The 20,784-nt window shown below is 53.6% G+C and overlaps 3 protein-coding genes across 7 annotated transcripts in view; all 3 read right to left on the bottom strand.

The window, feature by feature from the left end:
* Positions 1–45: 45 nt before the first annotated feature.
* On the bottom strand, positions 46–883 carry LOC119712465. Its single transcript, XM_038163725.1, is given in 4 exon segments — positions 46–252; positions 255–294; positions 296–673; positions 675–883. Coding segments are annotated over 4 exon segments (612 nt in total). The 5' UTR covers positions 846–883; the 3' UTR covers positions 46–229.
* MOB3A (MOB kinase activator 3A) lies at positions 46–14,574 on the bottom strand. 3 transcript variants are annotated; one of them, XM_038163722.1, is made up of 4 exons: positions 14,440–14,574; positions 3,902–4,444; positions 2,067–2,269; positions 46–1,233 (listed from the first exon to the last, which is right to left on the bottom strand). In XM_038163722.1, the coding sequence occupies exons 2-4, from the start codon at positions 4,317–4,319 to the stop codon at positions 1,204–1,206; spliced, it is 651 nt and encodes a 216-aa protein (XP_038019650.1). In that variant the 5' UTR covers positions 4,320–4,444; positions 14,440–14,574; the 3' UTR covers positions 46–1,203. The 3 variants fall into 3 exon arrangements, with proteins under 3 accessions (XP_038019650.1, XP_038019652.1, XP_038019651.1); XM_038163724.1 differs by lacking the exon at positions 14,440–14,574 and adding an exon at positions 9,540–14,077; XM_038163723.1 differs by lacking the exon at positions 14,440–14,574 and adding an exon at positions 8,628–9,475.
* Positions 3,222–20,784, bottom strand: part of AP3D1 (adaptor related protein complex 3 subunit delta 1) — a 57,185-nt gene continuing 39,622 nt past the window's right edge. For 2 of the 3 annotated variants that reach the window (XM_038163720.1, XM_038163721.1), the window contains 3 exons: positions 20,563–20,684; positions 19,753–19,832; positions 17,393–19,597 (listed from right to left, as the gene is read on the bottom strand). In XM_038163720.1, coding sequence (XP_038019648.1) covers positions 19,502–19,597; positions 19,753–19,832; positions 20,563–20,684 — 298 coding nt within the window. In that variant the 3' untranslated portion in view covers positions 17,393–19,501. Of the gene's footprint in view, positions 3,233–17,392; positions 19,598–19,752; positions 19,833–20,562; positions 20,685–20,784 lie in introns of those variants that run through there. The other variant, XR_005259826.1, reaches the window with a different exon arrangement.

Genomic DNA, 20,784 nt, shown 5'->3' with positions numbered 1-20,784 from the left:
AGGTTCTGACGAACGCGCAGTCACGAGACGCTCGGCGACGGCGTGTGCTGTGTAAATACAACATAATTTATTGGTTCCATTTCAGAGCACGAGTGGTATTTGTACGAGTGTCCTAACGGCAGGATGAGAAATGAGAGAGTCACGTATGTACAGATTCCAGGGCACGGGAATGCTTTGTAAGGAAGAAGTGGTTAGTGGTGCAGTTTGGTCACTTACTGGTCCCCAAATCCTAGGTAGACCCACTACCTACCAGGGGCACTGCCAAGCTCTCCTCGTGCAAGCAGCAGGCGAGGCCTGGGGGGCTCTGGCTGCACACCAGAGATTTTGGTCCCAGATGTGCACAGCTGGGTGGGGTGGTGATGCCGGGGAGCAGGGAGAAGGCTCCGTACCCCAGAGGGAAGCAGGATGGTCCCGGCAGGGTCAGCGTACCACGAGGGAGGACAGGGAGGGAGGGGATGGAGAATTCCCGGTGCCTGTCCCAGCACTTTCCCTCTGGTGGCTCCCACGAGGAGCTGCCAGTGTGGATCTGTGTCCCCATGGGGACAGTGCAGAGCCACAGCTGGGCTGTGTGTGCAAAGCTCAGGGCTGGGCTGACACACGCGGGCAGATTTCCACTCCAACAGCACCGGCCCCAGCTGCAGCAGCCATGGGATGAAGCCCAGTCCCAGCTCACTCAGAGGGAGCACAGGAGAGCCAGGCCTTGGGGACAGTGGGCACAGAGCAGCTCTGCTCCAAAGCCAGACTCGCAGCCAGTGGAGGAGGTGCTGGGGGATCCATGTACACCAGTCCTGTTCCCTGCCTCCAGGGGTGGGAAATGTGTATCCCAAGGCAGGTACTGCTTCCATGGCAGCACCAGCCCCACGACACAGCTCTGTGTGAAGTGTCTGGCTCAGCTCACTCGGGGCACACGGAGGAGGCAGCTCAGGCAGCTCTTCCCCGCTCCGAGAGCCAACATTCCCATCAAGTGGCCCACAAAATATTTCTTTCTTTTTTTTATAGAAATTACTATAAAAAATTAGTTAATCTAGAGCATCTTTAAAAAAATATTCCTGCAGTATCACAGTTTTACATTGAAACTCATTAAAAATATATAATTTCTTAAACGAAACGTCTCTGTTCTCCCCTTGAATCACGTCTCCAATGTGGGATTGGGGCTCGGAATCCTCAGAAGAGGTGCCAGGGTGGGAGCAGGAGGGTCTGAGCTCAGTGGCACATCCGGGATGTCATTTCCTTCTGTCAGAGGGACAGAGAAAACAAGGGACTGTGAAGGAGGATCCAGGCTCCAGGTGAGGGTGTAGATAAAAAACCCCTGTGTCTAGCTGTCAGTATCACTCCTAGGCACAGGGTGACCCTGCTGCCCACAGCTCCAGTTTGGGCAGGGCCGTGTTCCCCCACCATTCCCATTCCCAGCACATCCCAGTCACATCCTGAGTTCCAGGTTCCTGACAGTTACACTGCAAGGCCAATTGGTCCTGAATTTGGGCAACCAGCTTTAGAAGGGAATCATGGAATCCATAAGGGTTGGAAAGACTCCCAAGATCATCAAGTGCAACTATTACCCCACCACTGCTGTGCCACCACTAAACCATGTCCCCAGGTGTCACAGGCACATGTTTTTTGAGCACTTCTAGGGATGATGACTCCAACACTGCCCTGGGCAGACCTTTCCAATGCCTGCCCCACCCCTTCAGTGAAGAAATTTTCCCTTAAATCCAATCTAAACCTCCACTGGCACAGCTTGAGACTGCTCCCTCCTGTCCTGTCACTTGTTACCTGGGACAAGACTGAGCCCCCCGGCTGTCCCCTCCTGTCAGGGAGTTGTGTAGAGCCACAAGGTCCCCCCTGAGCCTCCTTTTCTCCACGCTGAGCCCCCCCAGCTCCCTCAGTTGCTCCAGACTCTTCCCCAGCTCTGTTCCTATCTCTGGACATGCTCCAGCCCCTTTGCTGGAGTGAGTCTTTGCTGACCCCAGGATTTGAGGTGGGGCTTCTGAGAAGGTTCCGGAGCCCTCTGTGACTCCCCCAGCCCTGTGCTGGCCAAGACCCCGAGAGCCCCAGCAGCCACTCACCAGGGGCTCCAGCTCCTTGGTGTCTATGAGATTGAACTCTTTCACAAAGTAGTAAAAGTGCTTGTAGCAGGTGTTGACGTGGGCCTCGGAGCCCATCTGGGTGATCCTGTCGAAGTGGTGGATGTAGACGTGGACGAACACCCGGAAGAGCCTGGACAGAATCTTCTTCACCACTGGGAGGAAGTTCTTGGGGAAGGGAGTACCTTGGGAGGGGAAGAGTGGCTATGAAAAATCTTTGGTCAAGTTAAAACTGGTTGCTTAGGGCTAAAATAAATTGGTAAAATGGACAGATTGAGGCAAAAGTTCTGTCCCTGGTAATTTCCAGCTCCCCTCTCCTTTTTCCTTTCCTTCGGATCACATTTTTCAAAGCACAGATTTTTTAAGTGACAGAGTGATGCACTGCTGTGACTGAAAGCAGAGCCCACATTCCCAGCAGTTGTTTCAGTCAGACAAGAGTTTTCTTCTACTCCTGTTTGATGTATTTATATGAACAGTGCAAAACACCAAATACAACCAAGCAACTTCCCAAAAGGACAGGGCTGTTAACTCCCACAGTTATGCCTTGTTTTGGTACATCTTTAGCTCTTTGGTTAAAAATTAAAGCTGTTTAGGTCCTCTTTGAAGGCTCCAGGACTGTTTGGCTGGGCCCCTGCAGCAGGGCAGTCTGGCCATGCAGCCACGTCCATGGGATATCAGGGTGTAAAGTTCACACTGTTTCTGGAGGAACAAGGACGAGTAAACCCTTTCCTGCTCTGCCTGAGCTGCAGCATTTCAGTCAGCATTGAAGGAGCTGCTTAAAGCTGAGCTGAAGGCAGTACCAACTAAAAAACCCCAAACCACAGCCCTCGTGCTGTCGGAAGCTCATCCTGCAGCCCAGAACAGAACCAACACCCTCAGTGAGGTCCCCAGAGAGCTGCAGCAGAGCCCGTGCAGCGTGAGAAGAACGGCTGGGGAGGGCTGGGTGCTGCAGCTTCTCAAAACTGGCTGTGTATGGCCCCCCTCCCCTCTCTGCCCACTCCACACCAGGTTTAAGCAGCATTTTGGCACAATGGAGGATCCCTGTGGATGCTCAAGTGGCAGATGTGCCCCAAATAGGGACCAACTGCATCCTATCAGAGCTCCAAAGGGATAAACACCGGAGCAGGAGGGAGGGAGCTCTGCTGCACCTCATCTCCTCCATCCCAGGAGATGGAAGCTCTGCATGGGCTCAGCTGTATTTACCCAGTAACTCAGAGACTAAATTCTTCCATCTTCATCACAAAATAAAACCCAACAATCTCTGTCCCAAAGCTGCGTTTGCCTATGGAGATTGAGGTGTCTTAGGCCAAACTCCTGTTTCCATGGTCCTGGCAGAAGATGAAACATGGCCCTTCCCTCCAGGCCCGTGGCAGCATCCCACCCCTCAGGAGGAGCAGAGGCAGCCAGTGTGGCCTCTAATGACAGAGGGGGTGATTATGGCACGTGACACCATCACCAGGTGACACAGAGCTGTGCCTCAGACCTGGCTGGCCAGCAGCTCCCAGAGAGGCATCCTGCACACAGCATGGCCACTCCAGAGCCACCTCAGAGACTGACTGCTCTAAGGGCAGCCTCCTGTTCCACTGCCTCGAGGTAGCCATGACTCCCTGTGGGATCTGGTACAGCTCTGGGTATTGCAGCTCTGCAGCAGAGCTGGGAAGAGCTCACTGCACTGCCCACCTGAGAAGCACAGAGGAAAGCAGCTCTGCTACAGGGGCCAGCTGTGCTGCAGCATCTCCTGCAACAGCAACAGGGGCTCCATGAGAAGGCGCCACACCCCCTCCCTCCCTCCAGCCCCAGCTGGGACACAAACTCACCGACGTTGGTGGGGAAGATGTCCTCGTTGTTGATCTGCACCTCGATCCAGTCCATGAGCAGGTTCATGTACTGGGGCGCGGACAGGGCCGTGGGTTTGCGGTACTTGTGCTCGTCCTGCCACCGGTACTCGTACTTGGGCCCCCCCGACATGACGGGGCAGGACTGCTCCGTGCAATAGTCACTGATGGTGCCGTAGATGAGGTTGATGCGGTTGAAGAAGTCCACGACGTGCACGGCCACCCAGTCGTTCTGCTCCTCGCCCGGCGGCAGCTGCACGGCCACCTTCAAGTCCAGGCCGGCGTTGAGCGAGGCCTGGGCCTTCTTGTGCAGCTCGAACCGCTGAGTGCCCGGCTCGAACTTGCGCTTGGGCCGGAAGGTTTTGTCTTTATTGAACACTTGCTTTAGAGCGTGGGACATTTTCCTTCTCTGGCGTGTCTTCTAGGCCCGCAGCGGTGACAGCCGGAGGCACGGCCGCTTCCCGGGGCACGGCTGGGGCGACTCTGATCTTCACAGAAACCTCCCTCTGCTCATCTGGTCCTGATCTGCAACACAGCACAGAAGGGCAGCGATTAGGAGCAGCTTTCTCAACAGGAAACCTCGTCTAAATCCCATAGGAAGAGATCTGGGATACCATCTGGGCCCTCACCCCACATCTGAGAAGGGGGGCAGCCCACGGCAGCTTTCCTTCCTCCCCCTTCCCTCCCGGCTGGAGCAGAGGGGAGGGGAGGCTGGAGGGGTGACCTGGGCTGAACAGAGTCACCTCCTGACCTATTCCACGTGGGAATGAGGGAACAGGCCCCACAGCCATGGGAGAGGGCTGCCACTCACCCCGACAGTGCCACACCATGAGACCCCAAGCCTGCTTGGCTCACACACGCTGACAAAGAAGGGTAAAACCAGCTGGGTTTCACCCAGATCCCATTTTCACCTCTGCATCCCCCCTTTGGGAACAAGGCCAGGCCAGGTCGTGCCAGCCCACAAGACAGCTCAGAGCTGCTGCTAGACAGCCCCCACCAAGCCAGCCACTGAAAGTGAGAGACAGGAACCAAGGGGTGGAGGGCGATGAGAAGAAGAAGTCACAGCTCAGGCACCCGGAAAGCAAATATCCTGAAATAACACCAGCCCGAGAGCAGCCACAGCCTCTTCTGCAGGTGCACACAGACCATAAACACATTTCCCATTTCAGTTTAGCTGCTTTTACAAGTTGAAAACTGGAAGATGAGGGGAAGCTCATCTTCCTCTTCCAGACTGTCGAAAATCAGCTCCAAGGGTGAGACACAAGTTGGGATCTGAAGGGATGCTGACAAGAAACACAGCTCTGTTTATCTGTAGCTAATTATACTTCCTTTGTTCCCACATCCAGCCCCTCACAGAATTTATGCCAGGCTGCTCTTTGATGAAAGCTTAAGGCAGAAAGCTTTGTGTACCAAAAAATATTATTTTACATGTGCTGGACAGAGAAATGAATAAAGTAATAGAAATTAAGCAGATGCCTCAAATAGCATAAATAAGTTTCCATAATTTCATAAGCAAGCAAGCAAAAAAAACCCCTTTCTCCAAGCAGAATCTACTTAGATTTACATGAGGCCTCAGATTTACATAAGTGTTGTTCCAATAGGTAAATAGTGTCCTCAAATGCTGGCAAGCACATCCCAAACTCAAGGTCATGACTACCATGGCTGCAGTCGAGCCCGTCTCTAACAGATGCTGCAGTGCTAATCAGCAGTTCTTCTCTGAAGAAAGATTAAAAAGCTTTAAAGCCAAGGCCTCTTGTTTCCTTATTTAATTACAGTGAGGAAGAAACCCCAAACCACTCCAGTTCACCTCACTAAGAACAGGCTCAACATTTCCTGCGGGAATGGGCTCAGTAACCTCTTCCATGCAGGAGCTGAGAGATCCAAACCCCAACATGGGCTATGATGTGTTGGGAGAAACCCTAAAAGCATTTTAATGTGGTTCAGTAAGATCCACCATGGGCTGAGAGGTGAATCCAGAGCAGATATGTCACTATGGAAAGGTTTAGATTGGAAGGAACCTTAAAGACCATCCAGCTGCAACTCCCTGCCATGGGGCAGGGACACCTTCCACGGGCAGGGACACCTTCCACTCGATCAGGTTGCTCCAAGCCCCATCCAACCTGGCCTTCCTGCTGCCAGAACAGCTGCTGTGACCCCGTGAGCCAGCTCAGGGGAGGCAAACCCAGCACAAACCCCTGGCAAATGCATCCTTTGGAGCATGATCCAGCCCCAGATGCGGCAGAGGAAGAAGTGAAGGGCGTGGAGAGACAGCTGAGCAGTGCTGGTGAGCAGGAGCTGTGTCACAGCCTGGCCACATCCTGTGGCAGAGCCGGAAGCTCCAGGGACTGCGCCCACCCCGGAGCTGAGGCACGGCCCCCACAGAACCAGCAATGTGGGCAGCAGGTGCTGAGGCTGCTGCTACTTCCAGCAGAAAGTCCAGGGAAGCACTTGTGATGAGTTCCCTGCACTGGAGATGGAGGAAAACACATCCTGTCACACAAGAAACCACAAAGCAGCAGCAGCAGCAGCAGCACCCTCCATGTGGCTCCCTGGAGCACCCCCAGCAGTGTGACTCCATCCCTGCTTCTTTTCTGGAGGATCTGCACTGCAGGGCTGGCATGGATGCAGATGGAGTAAAACCCAAGGGTAAAACCAAACAGCCCCTGGCACTGGCACCACACATCAAGAAACAAACACCAACCATTTTCCTCATCTGAGCGGGATGGAGAGACTTTTCACAGAATGCCAGAATATTCTGAGTCAGGAGGGATCCACAGGGACAATCAAGTCCAGCCCTGTCCCTGCACAGGCACCCCAACAACCCCACCCTGAGCCCCCCTGGCAGCGCTGTCCAAACGCTCCTGGAGCTCTGGCAGCCTTGGGGCCGGGAGCATTCCCTGGGGAGCCTGGGCAGTGCCCAGCAGCCTCGGGGGGAAGAGCCTTTCCCTGAGCTCCATGGCAAGCCCTGGCACAGCTGCAGCCCTGGCTGGCCTCCTGTCCCTGTCCCAGAGCAGAGCTCAGCCCCTGGCCCTGTGCCTGCCCTGGGGAGGAGCTGCAGCCCCGAGGAGCCTCCCCTCAGTCTCCTGTGCTCCAGCTGAACGAGCCGAGTGCCCTCAGCTGCTCCTCAGCCCCTTCCCCAGCTCCGTGTCCCTCCTCTGGGCACTCTCCAACAGCTTTGGGTCCTTCTGATCTTGGGGTGCCCAAAGTGTCCCCAGCACTGGAGGTGAGGCTGCCCCAGGGCAGAGCAGGGTGGGACAATCCCTCCCTGGGCCTGGTGTCCCCAGGACAGGGTGGCCCTTTGGGCTGCCAGGACACAGCGGTGACTCAGATCCAACTTGCCACTGACCAGGACCCCCAGGGCCCTTCCCACGGCTCTGCTCTCCAGCCTCTCACTGCCAGTCTGTCCCTGCATCCAGGGCTGTCCCATCCCTGGGCAGGATCTGACATTTGCTCTTGTCACTTGTCACATGGTTGGGGACTTCCCAGCCCCCACATTTGTCAGGGTCTCTGTGCGGGGTAGTTCACTTGGTGTCGAGGCAGTAATCATCCTACAAATTCCTGATCCTATGGAGACATCATCCCTGAGAACTGGGGAGCTCAACGCAGAGCAATTGTCTCTCAGACGATTCAGCATCTGTGTGAAGCATTAGCAAAATGAGTAGCTGAGACATCAAGCAGATGCAGCCTATTTAATTACGGTCTCTGACTGCAGTGAGCTAAAAGAAACATTTAGCTCTAGGAAAAAAATAAAAATAAAGAGGCACAGAGACCAAAGCATCCCTGACATTGTTCGGAGATGATATCATCTGTACAACACCTACTTCCACAGGCAGGAGTCACAGCTGACACCGCCCCCGCACACGAGGGAAAGGAAAGGTTAGAGACAATTGAGAAATGGGACATGCAAAGCACCTGGGTGGTATCTGCAAGTTTTAAAGGTGGGGGGAAAAAAACCACTCCCCCCTCTAAACAAACCTCAGGACATTCTGTTGCCTCCTCCTTTCAGCCAGCCAAGATCACAGCAGACGTCACCGGTGCTCCGAGAGGACCTTGGCCAGCGCTCAGGATCACAAAGCCCATGACCCCCGTGGGCTGTCCAGGGCACAAACACACCTCCAGCTTATCCCAAGGACACGGGAGGAGCAGCTCCCTACTATGCTGGACTTGCCTGCCCAGGGCTCTCAAGGCCTGGCCCTCCCCTCCCATCCCAAAAGCTCCTTTTCTCTGACTCCCTGCTTGTGCAGCTCCAGTCCTGTGCTGGTTTTGCTGCCAGGGCTGTTGGCATGGTCCTGCCAGTCCTCTTCCCTCGCCAGGAATGGTGGATCATGAGGAGCTGCCTTGCTCGAACACCAGGCTCTGGGCAGAGGAAGGAAGCCCAGGTGGCTGCTTCCCCACTCTTGGTCACTTGTAAAAGCAGCTCAGAGTCTGGAAAAGGGAAGAGTCACCTCCTCCAAAACACCAGGAAACTGCCTCCCCTTGCGCCCTGCTGAGCCATCCCGAGGTTTTCCAGGAGCCAGCAGAGTTCCCGACAGATCCTGCCCTCCCTACAGAGGCAGAATGGCCCAAAAAGAGCTCCAGGAGTCCCATGACTGCTCCATCAGTGCCAGCCCCAGCAGCACTCCTCGCTCCCCCCCCGTGCTGCCAAAATGCACAGGGGTTTAACAACAGCCAGGGAAAACCAGCAAGGCAGCAGTCAGCAAGCTCCTACCTGTGTTCCTGGCCTCAGCAGGTCACTCCTGCAGAGGGCTCAGCCCTGCTCTGCACCTTCTGTCAGCACTGGCAGGCGCCGAGGCCAAGCTTCCTTTTTCAAAAGAGAGGAAAAAAAAACCTCCCCGTTTGTTTCATGGGCGGCCGCAACCCTGCGGCTCTGCAGCTGGGGAGGGGTCAGACACCAGGCCACCTCCCTCCCCGTGACCCCAGCGCCGGGCCGGCCACATCCTGCTGCCTCTGGTAGAACAGCCCTTCAGCACAGCACAGCCCAGGGAGCAACGCAGCTCTTCAACTCAGGGATTTGTCCAGTTTCCTCTCCGGGAAGCCAGGCTGCTGTCCTCGCATCCCACCGAGTCCAGCTGCTTGTAACCCTTGGGTGGGGAGCCTGTGACAGCCGCCGTGTCCCCAGAGCTCACCAGGAGAGGGGAACCTCGATCCTGCTTCCCCCTGAGCCACTCCCAGGGCCCTTAATGCCAGGCCAGAGTTCCCAACACAGGACATAACCCCCCCGACTGACAAAGCGGCCCTGATAAAGGTATTTTGGATGCACGAAGAAAAGCAGCTTCAAACAGGCAACTTGCACAGAACAGCCAAGACAGACACACACGCACATTTCTTCCACTATTCCACCCCCCCTCCTTTCACAAATCCCTTCCCATGGCCACTTTACACTAGCTCAGTGTCTTGGGACAGGATGATCCTGGTTTTCTCCGATCAAAGAAGAGATTTTACTGCAGAGAGCAGGGACCAGAACAACCCTGGCAGCCGCAGCGCACTAATGGCAGCCAGTTTCTGCGCCTCCAGAGCCAGTCTGGCAACAAACGAGGGCTTGTCTTCCTGGGACGAGACTTCCAGCTGCTCTTTCGAATGGATTTGTGATATGAGGAGCGAAGGTCTGCCCCGTGCTTACCTCGGGCAGGGCAGGGCAGGGCTCGGAGGGCTCGGTGTGGCTGGAAGGCACCCCTGGCCATTCATAATCCCAGCCAGCCGGCACTTCCACGTCAGCCGCTTCCTGTCTGGCACTGCCTCCAGCCTCCCGGCCCGGGGAGCTGCCAATGTTTTCCCAAAAGCTAATCCTTCCCCTCTGCAAGCTCTGTCTTTCCTCCCTCAGGATCACTCCACGCTGCTGCAGGAGAGCTGAGCCACGGCCGTTCCTTTCGGCGCTGCCTTCCCGTCTGTCCCCCGCGCTCAGCCCCGGCAGCTGAAGCTGCTCAGAAGTTTCCGGAGAAGGAGCAGCTCAACCCGGCCCAGCTGCACCTCCAGCCCCAACCCCGCTTCATTCTGCTGCTCTGCAGGACAACATCCAGATTTTTCTTTTAGAAAGTGCTTTAGCAGCAGCCTTTGCAACCAAATCTGAGCAGGGGCACACTGGAAATGCTGAATTCCCAAGGTCTGGGCAAACAAAGAGCCTTTTGTCTTTCACCAGAGTCAGCTTTAAGAAGGTCCTGCCAGTTGCCAGCCACCCCCGGGCCCCGCTATTCCAATCTGCTGCACAATTTGGAAATTCCTGAGCAAGAAATGGTCCAGCTCTCCTGGGACTTCCCACGTCTCCAGGTCCTTCCTGGAAAGAGGGTGGCTTAGGGGAAGAGGTTGGTTTAGGAGCAGGACAAGGCTATATGCATGAGAAAAGAAAAAAGCATAATAAAAGACAAAACATAGTTATCCTGGGCTTGAACTGGCATCTCCTTCACCCCTGCAAGGCCAAGCATTCCAGACAATCCTAAAGTTGAGTTAGTTTATGGAATAAAGGGAAAAGCCCTACTAAATTAAGCAGTATCTGGGATAGCAGAGGACCCACCAGAGGTGAGGGGAGCTCCGGCAGAGCCCATCAAGAGCTGCAGGTGGGAATGCTGCTGCTTGGAGCAGAGAGCCCAGGTCAGCCAGCAGTGAGACATCAGCATCTATCCCAGGCAGATGGATGAACAGGGAGTTTATTACTTGGCTTCGAGATCAGGATTGACATTCAGACCACGGGCAGTGACAGGAGCAATGCTATGGGTGACACGGCTCACACTGCACAGGGAGGCTGAGGGAGGGCAGGTGAGGCAGTGAGTGCTGGGGAGGCTGGAAAACCCAGTCTAGCAAGGGAGAAGGAAGGGAAGAACCCCAAATTTCCAGCGTGGTTTGTCCCCTTGGCCTTCCTCCCCACAGCCACAGGGGGAGAAAAGCCACAGGAGAAAGTAAGTTCTGTAAAAGGCCCCGTCCTGCTTTCCTCCCCAGAGGGAAGGGTCAGGCTGCAAACCCCAACTGTTCCCGTGGAACAGCAGTGACTGCAGGGAGCCCCAGCGAGCCCCGGCTGTGACTCAGGGCCAGCCCTGCTGCTCTTACGTGACATCTGCATCCAGTGCGATGTCAGAGCCCTGCCGGGAGGTCCCCACAGAGGCAGCCGGGATGGGGCTGCGTGTGCAGGCAGAGCTAATCCACTGTGGCTTCACAGGGCTGTGCTAAGCTGACAAGCTGGGTCACCACTCCAGCACGCACGTTAACTGCACACACAACTATTTCCAGGGAAGAGCACGGCCAGTGATGGCACAGTAGGAGCAGCTCCCACTTTTCCAGGCCCCAGAGCAGCCTGGTCCTTCAGGAAGGCCTCTTGCTGTCCCCACTACAGGGCTGGAAGGGCAGGGTGGTGTTTATTAAGTCCCAGCTGAGCTGCTTGTCTCTTCCTGCTTGTGCAGGCTCTGTACTGTCCTCACTGGACAGGGATATTTCTGGGCCCACAGCAGCTCCATTTCCTCTAACTTTGGGATCTGTTCCCAGCCAAGTCAAAGCTATCATCAGTTTGGAGCATGAAATTTGCATTAGGATGATAAAGTGACTATGGCACCATTCTAACAGTGGGCTGGGATCCCAGGAAGTGTGGGATCACACCCCAGGGCCGAGTGGAGCACGAGCTGGCCACACAACCAGCCTTTCCCAGAGCATGGATAATCCTAGGGACAAACACCCCTTTTCCCTATGTTAATGTCCCACGTTGGGATGAATGGCAGGATTGTTTCTTGCTGACAGAAGAGGCCCACGAGGCCTCTCCTGCCCTGGCAGGAGATACAGGAATAACCCAATCCCTTAGCACAGCTCCAGGCACAGAACGAGCCCATGGATGTGGAGCTGGAGACCACCTCAACAGCAACCACATCACACAGCCAGAGGAAAGAGAGAAGGAAGCAAAGGCAGCCAGACAACAGCCCCAGGAGAGGCCTGCAGAAAATACAGAGTCTTTCAGTGCAGCCAGCTCAGCTCCCACTACAACCTCAGCTGTAGCCTGGGTGGCTCCAGCTCACCTTCTGTCCCACGAGTTCCCTGGAATCAGCACATGGGAGTGTCTGCAGCATCACCACGGTGGCCTCGTCTCACTCACACTGACCCAACACCAGCACCAGCCCTCTGGGACCTCAGCCAGGTTTTCTAGAGGAAGTCTAAGCAGTCAGAGTATGATGGATTGTTTTGCTCTGGCTTTGCCCACTTGCAAAAGTTGCTGTTTTGCTGGGGCTTTTTTCTGGCCTTCGCTGCCTCCATCCCTTCCTGTGCCCTCCCTTCTGCTTCATGAACCTGGAGCAAAAACCCACCCAAATACACCAGGAGCAGGGCAGCACCTCCACCACACCGTCAGCTCCAGAGGGAAGCAGGCAGCAGATCAAACCCGGCCTCAGGGATACCTCTGCCTCCCAGGAGCATCTGGAAAAAGGAGGATAAAGGTGCAGCCTAGGGTGCACTCTTTATTGACAGCATTAGCTGGTATGACATATTCCTAAAGATAAGCTGATAAACCTCCAGTAAAGCTGGTTCTGGATCCACTTACAGCAGCATTTATGGCTCAAGAACCAGAAAATACTTCCCTGTCTTACTAGGAATTAAAACTCAGAAATTGAAAGCAATTCCCTTCCCAGGCCTGTGGACAGGATTGGAAAGGTTTTGCAATCTCTGTGCTCTGACCCCAGATACTTTCACTGCTCACATGGGACATTTTCTCTTTCGTTAGAGTGGCCATGGAGATCCCTGGCCCTCACAGAGGAGCAGGAATGACCAAGCACAGCACAGATCTGGACAGTCCAACTTCCAAAATTGGACTAAATCACCCCATTCCAGTGTGGGGGTAATTTTCACCCCATCAGCAGAAGGGCCACGTTAGATGGGGACAAAGAAGCAGCTGGCAAACAGCTCCAGAGGCAGCTGAAGTGAAGCAGGACAACTTTGTTCTACTCCAAGCTCCCCAAGCCTTGGCCAAGCACATGGAAGAGCCCATTTCCATGTCAGATGATGGCACAGGTGACAGAGCAACAGAGCATCCCAGGAGCTGCAAGGTGAGCCAGGCACTGGGAGCCATCTCCCTGCTCAGCTCCTCGCTGGAAACCAACAGCTCCAGGTTTTGCCACCACTGAAAAGAATTCCCAGTGCTGCTCTCCCTCCTTCTGGGGATTTTGAGGAGTCACAAACTCACCCCAGGTTCACCTCACAGGAAGTGACTAAGACAGAAAGTGAATCTGAAACATGGGATACACAGTCCAGGGAACAGTGACAGCCAAACAGGGAGCTGGAAGTGAGCCTGAAGTTGGGAAAGGAAGCAGAGTGCAAGGACAAAGCCCTGGGGACTGTGATAAACAGGTGGCTGGGGAAGTTTCACATCTCCCAGCAAAATCCCTCCCTGCCCTGTAACTTGGCAGAAGATTTCCAGACTGGAAAGGGGCTTTCAACAAAGGGATGGAAATCTAGAAAGTGTGGCCACTCTGAGGCTCCAAGCTCTAAAAGGAGGGAATCCTGCCTTTCACTAGCACTGACAGAAAAGCTTCTCCCAAACATCTGTACTTGACACTGGACAACTCCAGATCGCCTGTCCTTTCCCTCCAAAGGACTTCCTGCCCTTTCCCTTTGCCTGTCCTCCTCACACAGGTCCTTTGAAGGAGCTGAGCTCACTGTGCCCAGATCAGAGCACAGGCAGCTCCGTAAGATCAGGATGCCTGAGCCGCAGCAAGAGACAGAAGCAGAGCAAGAGTTTGCTTTCAAGTTCTCCTGACACGTTCTCCCCCATGACAGCTGAGCCGTGGCTCACCACGGCCTGAAAAAAAAATGGAAAATTCCCCATTCCCCGGCCAGTTTAGAGACTGAAAGTCGGGCACCTCACGGCTACGCCTTTACCTACAGCAGCTGGGCTGGAGAAAGTCGGGAAGGAGAGGTGGGATAAAATAGGGAAGTTGAAAGCTGTAACTCCACCCTTGTGCCACCAACCCCCTTACTCACTGCGATATTTTTTTTTCCTCAATATGAATTTTTCGGCTGCTCATGAATCCCGCAGCAGGTCCGACCCCTCTGAAGGGAGGGGGCTGTGCCCAGCGGCCAGGCCTCTGCTCGGGGATGTCCCAGCCAAGGGCTTTCTCCTGCGGGCCGGGGCAGCGCAGGCAGCTCCATGCCCCGATCCATGCCCCGATCCATGCCCCGATCCGTGCCCCGATCCGTGCCCCGATCCGTGCCCGGGGGGCTCCGGGCCCTCCTGAGGGGCTCGGGCCGGGCCGCGGCCGCCATCGCCCCCCGCCCAGGCGAACGCAATTACCGAACGGGGATGCGGTGGCCGCGGCTCAACAGGTCCCGTCCCGTCCCGTCCCGCCGAGGCCGGGGAGAGCCCGGCCCGGCCCCGCGGGGAACGCGGCCCCCGGGCTGAGGACACACGTGGGCAGGGCTGGGCACACGCGGCCCCCCCCGGGCCCCTTTTCCCCGGAGGCCCCTCCGAGCCCGTCCCGCGAGGCCCTCCTGCCCCAGGGCCTCTCCCGTTTCCCCGGGCACCGCCCAGCGCCCCCCGCAGCCCCGAGCCCCCGCACCTGCCGGGCCGCGCTCCCTCGCCGGCGGACGCGCACAGCTCCGGGCCGCAGCGCTCCCTCCCCGCGGGCCGCAGCACGCCCCGCGCGCCCGCCGCTCCCGCGCGCCGCTGGCGGCCGGCGCTACTTCCTCTTAAAGGGGCCGCCCCCGCTGCGCCGGCCCCGCCCACGGGAGGGACGGGCCGGGGAGGGGGAGGGGCACAGCGGGGGTGGGGGGGGACCGTTCGTGTTTTATGGTATTTTTAAAGTTTTATTCTAGGTTATTTGACTCTATGTTCTTTTATTCTAATTCAATATTTTATTCTAGTTATCTGAATTCCTTTTACTTTCTTTTATTGTATTTTCTTTCATTTTCTATTTTAATTTTAATTTGTACTTTGTTTTCTATTTTATCCTTATTTTATTTTCTATTTTATCTTAATTTTATTTTGTTTTACTTTCTATTTAATCTTTTAATTTTCTCTTTTATTTTCTCTTTTATTTTTATTCTATTTTAGTTTTCTATTAGGTTTTGTTTTCAATTTTCTTTTATTTTTGTATTTTCTTCTGTTTTATTATTTTCTTTCTTTTTATTTTGTTCAATTCTATTATTAATACATAATTCTATGTATTTATTTTTGTAATTGTATTTATCTTTTCTTTTTTATTCCATTCCAGTTATTTCCCTCTCTTCCCTTTTATTCCTTTTCTTCTATTTTCTTTTTTAAAATTTATTTTCCCATTTTGTTCTGTTCTGTTTGTTTTCCTTTATTCCCGTTTATTCAGTGTTGGTGTTTTTGGGAGCAGGGCACTGGTCCAACGGGGGCAGTGCAGGGCCCTGCCCAGACCTCAACTTTAAGGTCATAAAAAGGAGAAGTGGCCGGAACCAGCCCCCAGCTCAAAGGGAACTGCTCACAAATGGCAGGATGGGGAAAGTCAACCCCCGCTGGGAAATCCCTGGGAAGCCCAAAATTCAAAGGGCGCCAAAAGCTGAAGCAGAGCCCGGGAGCTCCTGCCCCTCGAGGGGTTTTCCAGCACTCCTGGCTGGAGCCAGCAGCTCTCCAGCCCAGGTGCCCCACAACCTTTGCAGAGCCCTGCTCAGTGCCTGAGGTGTTCCCAGCCCCCAGCCCACACCCCAGCTCACAGGATCACAGGATCCCAGAATCACTGGGTTGGGAGAGACCTTCAAGGTCATCGAGTCCAGCCCAGCCCCAGCACCTCAACTCAACCCTGGCACCCAGTGCCACATCCAGGCTGTGTTAAACACACCCAGGGATGGTGACTCCACCACCTCCCCGGGCAGAACATTGCAGAACTTTGTCACCCTTTCTGGAAAAAACCTTTTCCCAATATCCAACCTAAATTTCCCTTGGTGCAGCTCGAGGCTGTGTGCTCTGGTTGTGTCAGTGCTGCCTGGAGAAAGAGCCCAGCCCCAGCTGAGCACAGGCACCTTCCAGGAGCTGTGGAGAGTGATAAGGGCACCCCTGAGTCTCCTTTTCTCCAGAGTGACAAGGTCACCTCTGAGTCTCCTTTTCTCCAGGCTGAGCACCCCCAGGGTGTTTACAGCCCCTCTCAGCCCAGCTGAGCCACAGCACTTGGGGGGAAGCCTCAGCTCCCCGGGGGTCTCTGGCTGCCCGAGCTGGCCCCGGCTCAGGGCAGCAGCTGATCCCCTCCTGCTCCCGGGAGCGCCGGGCTCTGCTCCAGCAGCCGCGGGGCCCCTCTGGCTGGGCTCCTCCATGAGCAGATGACGCTCTGCCCCAGGGCAGGAGCCTGTGTGCCAGGCTCGTGGGCAACTCCCGTCACAGAACCGAGGTTGGGAGGCACTGCTGGAGCGCACCTGGCTCAGCAGGGGCCCCTGATCGTGGCCAGATGGCTTTTGAGGATCTCCAGGGAAGGTGACTCCACCACCTCTCTGCGGAGCCTGTGATACACAGGGCAAAGTCCTTCTCCTGCTCAGGTGGAATTTCCTGGGTTCAGTTTCTTCCCATTACCTCTGGTCCTGTTGCTTGGCCCCAGCCTCTGGCACTTAGTAAAGCATATATCCATTATATATATATATATATATATGTTGTCTATATCTATATTCATCTCTTCATTGCCCCAGCTCCTGCAGCCTTCACCCACAGGAGATCCTCCATCCCCTCATCCTCCTCACAGCCACACCAGGAGTTCCAGCTCTGCTCCAGCGGAGCCCAGAGCTGGACACAGCATCCAGGGCTGAGGGAGGGGCAGGATCAGCTCCTGGAGCTCATTTAACACTTAAGGTTTGCTCCAAGCACTTCCTGGGTTGGGGTTTGCTTTTGTTTCCATCCCATTCCATCAGATCTGTGCAGTCCCACCCCACGGCAGGTCCACGAGGGATTGCAGGACTGGGAACAGAGGACCTGGATCCTTCCTGCAGCAATGGGGCCAACAAGCTACCGGACAATGCCCAGCACAGAACTAGCGGCTCCTGACTCTCAGCCCCAGGGATTTTCTGTCCCAAGATGATTCTCACAGGTTCTGGTGTGACTGGAAACCCCTGGGGCATCAGCCAAGGCAAGGGCTCATCCCTGCTGTGGCAGGACAGGGCCTTAATCCTCACATCAATGTCCCCACGTTTGTCACAAATCTCACTGGAGGCCAAGAGGAAGCAACAGCAGGGGCTGATTCCGGCCTCATTTAGACCAGAGCTCTCATTCTTCCAAGTGTTGAATTTTAGCTGCAATCATGATCCAAAAAATAAAACAATTAATGGAGATGTAACTGAGATAGTCTGAATTATTTTTTCCTGTAATTGCAGTGTTAGTGACAGCTGCTGTTGCAGAGCTGCCTTTCAAGGGGGTGGCACTAGGAATTCCCTACCTCCAGTAGGAAGGAGATTCCTCTTACCTCCACTGAAGATACATTATTCAGCCCTGGGGTAAATCCATGCCTTGGTTTTGGGTCCATCCAAACTGGAACGGTCTTATGAAAGGACCATTTATAAAGCCAAAAATTTAACTTTGTTTTGAAAGTTTATTGGATCATCTTGACACAAAATCATTACAGCAGCTTGTGGTATGTTGTTTTCTTTTTCTTTTTTTTTTTTCCAGGGAATGTTGATAGCAAATAAATTTGTGAATGTAACACATCATACAGTTTCAAAATTCTAGAATCACTGCACAGGATTCTGTAAGAGACTCTACATGCTAAAGTGACAGTTTTCATCCATGAATTAAAAAACCCAAACACTAATTGAGGAACATTATCCTTTAAGACAATTTTAATATGTTCAGTTTCTAATACACAACTGGCTAACCAAGGGAGGCTGACCAAAACCAAACCCTCCAGGTCATGGCAGCGCGGTCGGACACGGAGCTGGGCCTGGCAGGGAACCCAGAGCACCAGAGCAGAGCCTTTGCCAAAATACCTCCTGTGGGAAGAGTGTAAAGAGCACAAGACACGCGTAAAGTACAGGACATCACCCAACAAGTAAGATCAACGCTTTATCCTGCTCCCTGCATGGGGGTTCGGTGTTTTAGGAGTGGTGGTGGTGCTGGAGACGTGCAGACCCAGCCGGCTCCTCCCTGGGCACCTTGGAGCAATCAACTGCTCCTGACCTGTGCCTGAAAGCAAAACCCTTCCATGGAGTTCTGCTCACTGGGTGCGGAACTGTGAGGAAAGAAATGGAGCAGGGGAATAAAAAACAAGTTGAAAGCAAGGGATGGTGGAGAAGGGCATCAACTGAGCATCTCTGCAGGACACTATGACATCCCTTTCCTGTCAGTGACTCCACAAGATTCCAATAGTGTAGAATGGGCACCTCCCAGACTCTCCCTTCTTCTCTCTAAAGCAACTGCTACAGTCCCAAATCGGCAGCTCCTCAGCCCCCTCCCCATCCTACACCCTGGCAGGGAGAGCAGCTCCTCATGACCCCTCTGCTGCACCCTGGCAGGGAGAGGGGATTCTCATCCCTCCTCCTTCCTGCATCTGGGGCTCCCCATCCATCCCTCTCTCCTGCACCCTGGCAGGGAGGGCCCTGCCCCAGGAACCACGGGGCATTTGTGCTGCCAAATCTGCTCTCAGTGCTGCCAGGGGAGGCTGAGGGACACTGAGTGGACACAGACAGAATGACCCTGCTGGTTTCAGAGCCCAGAGGGAGGACACGGACCTGCACACAAGGGGCTGCACCCATGACTGTTTCTCTAACCTGGTAATGGTCAACCTCAGCTGGTGAGCGAAAGGATAAAAACGCAGGAACAGACCCCTTTGGATTTCCAGTTTCTTGCTACAGCTTAACTGTTCAGGAATGTGAAATTGAAGCGGACTCATAGAACACATCAGCAGAGACAGCTCAAAGGGGAGAGGCCTGACAGACTCCGTGTGTGGGACAGTGGAGAGGAGCACAGACCCAAACAATAACACTTCCAGCCCGTTTCATGCTTCCACACTTGACTCTTCCAGCTGTCACTAAAAGAAGGTTAAGGCTCAAGGCAACTACTATAAACAGAAACTCAAACATCCCAGTTCCCACAGGGCTCCTTTGGATTAGCTCAAGGAGATGGAGGATATTTATATGCTGATCACAATAGATCTTGAGATAATAAATCATATATATATAAAAAAAAAACCAACAAAAAGAGGCCTTCTGGTCCAGCACCAGCCTCTGCTAGAAATATACATCAACTACAGCAGCCCTGAAGACATATTTCATGGCTAAGGATTAAGTCAACCTTCCCTGGCATAAGCACAAGCAACAAACTGTGCTACTGTTGATAAAGTCCCGCTCAGTCGCCATCCCACACAGATGAAGGTCATGGGATCATCATGAGCTGCTGAATAAATAGTGCCCACCCCTCCCTCCCTCCCTCCCTCCCTCCTCCAGTCATGTCACCAGGATCTCTTTGGGCTAGAAAGGGTTAACACCACAGTTTGTAAAAAGTTCTGAAAATAAAAAGGTAACATACAGCCTTAAAATGTCTAAACTGCAACCAATGGTGGAGTGAACTGAAAGCACGTGCCCCAGGGTAGTACATGCGTACGAGGGAGAAACTTAACACTTGGGTCTGCTCGTCTTTACACGTTGGGTGTGTTTCTGGTCGTTGGAATATTTTATAAGGAATATTCAGCACTTGGATAATGTCTCTTTCATCTCATCCAACAAGTTGCTAAGCAGGGTAGAATCATTACATTTCCCATCTATGGATACAGAGTTCTCTCCCTTGGAAAGGAAAAGAAAAAGGAAAAAAAACCCATTAGCTCCTCTTCCAAGTGGGGCTAAATGCATTCCCAGCCAAACTCAGGGACTGGAAAGAGGCAGAGGAAGGCAGGGAAGGCTCCAGGTTTAGCTTCTCTCAGGGGTTACAATGCTCTCACCTTTTTTACCAGTAGGCAGACGTGATGGCCTTGGATAGAACGGCTGTACATGGACGCACACGAATCAACGCGTTCCACAACTGCAGAGAAACAGCAATTTCATTTCATTCCATTCCATTTTAATTCAAGCCCTGCTTCCCCTGGAGAGCAGCCCTCGCTCTGCCTGGCCTTGAGGAACAGAGGCTTCTACAGAGGGGAGGAGGAAGTCAGGGTTAAGATGTGCCTGGCTCCTCCTGGCTTCTCTCTGGGACGTTTCACAATAATGAGGTGAGTCATTCGTCTCCTAAGCCACAAATGTTCTGTGGCAAAAACACTGCTCAGAACGTAGATTTCTTCCCCAGAAATACTCCCAGTGAGGCAATGTCTAATGCAAACACCAGAGCATGATGAAACAGCCAGTTGTTTTGCTTCAGCCAGTGCTTGAGTTTTAATTAATAAACCCAAACCTGAAGAGCTGGGGCTCTCCCTCACTGAAAGGAGACACTGGGGAAGGAGTCTGAAGCCCTGCAGATCAAACCCACCCTCCAGAGAACACTTACAGCCTGAACTCCACACCAGCTGCTCCCATGATAGCTGTCACATGCCTCACTGGGCTGCAGGAATTCCACAGGGACACAAGGAGAATTCATTTTGAAGAACACTGCATGCTTTGAGTGTTGCAAAACTGGAGAAAACTCTCCCAAACGTATTTAATCTGCACATCACCTGCTCCTGTGACCGCTGAGCCCATGGAGTGTTATGCTCACCAAGCACAGCAGAGATTTTAGAATATGGAATTCTGCAGAAGGTTCTGCATCAAGGAAGACTCACCTGAAAAATGATGATGAAAACAGATCTTTGCCAGTAGATGTTGGAAAGAAATGCTAATTCCATCTACTTTAATAGAACTCATGTGCAGATCTCCAGACTCTAGGAGCTTGGCAAAAGCATCACTGCAGAACAGGAAGGAAAGTAGATGCTGTATTAGAAATGCAAGTGAAATCTGTCCCGTCAGCCCCACGAAACATGTCAGGATACAGAAGCTTAAGTGCT

The sequence above is a fragment of the Motacilla alba genome, chromosome 28 (genome assembly GCF_015832195.1).
Source record: "Motacilla alba alba isolate MOTALB_02 chromosome 28, Motacilla_alba_V1.0_pri, whole genome shotgun sequence".
Classification (NCBI taxonomy): Eukaryota; Metazoa; Chordata; class Aves; order Passeriformes; family Motacillidae; genus Motacilla; species Motacilla alba.
Note: the sequence above shows the minus strand (reverse complement) of the source record. Positions and strands in the feature narration are given on the sequence as shown.

Coding starts and splice junctions, on each gene's coding strand:
- MOB3A (XM_038163722.1), bottom strand. CDS start 4,319: ATGTCCCACGCTCTAAAGCAAGTGTTCAATAAAGACAAAACCTTCCGG. Junction 2,270..3,901: donor CATCTTCCCCACCAACGTCG/GTGAGTTTGTGT, acceptor TCCCCTCCCAAG/GTACTCCCTTCCCCAAGAAC. Junction 1,234..2,066: donor CCAAGGAGCTGGAGCCCCTG/GTGAGTGGCTGC, acceptor TCCCTCTGACAG/AAGGAAATGACATCCCGGAT.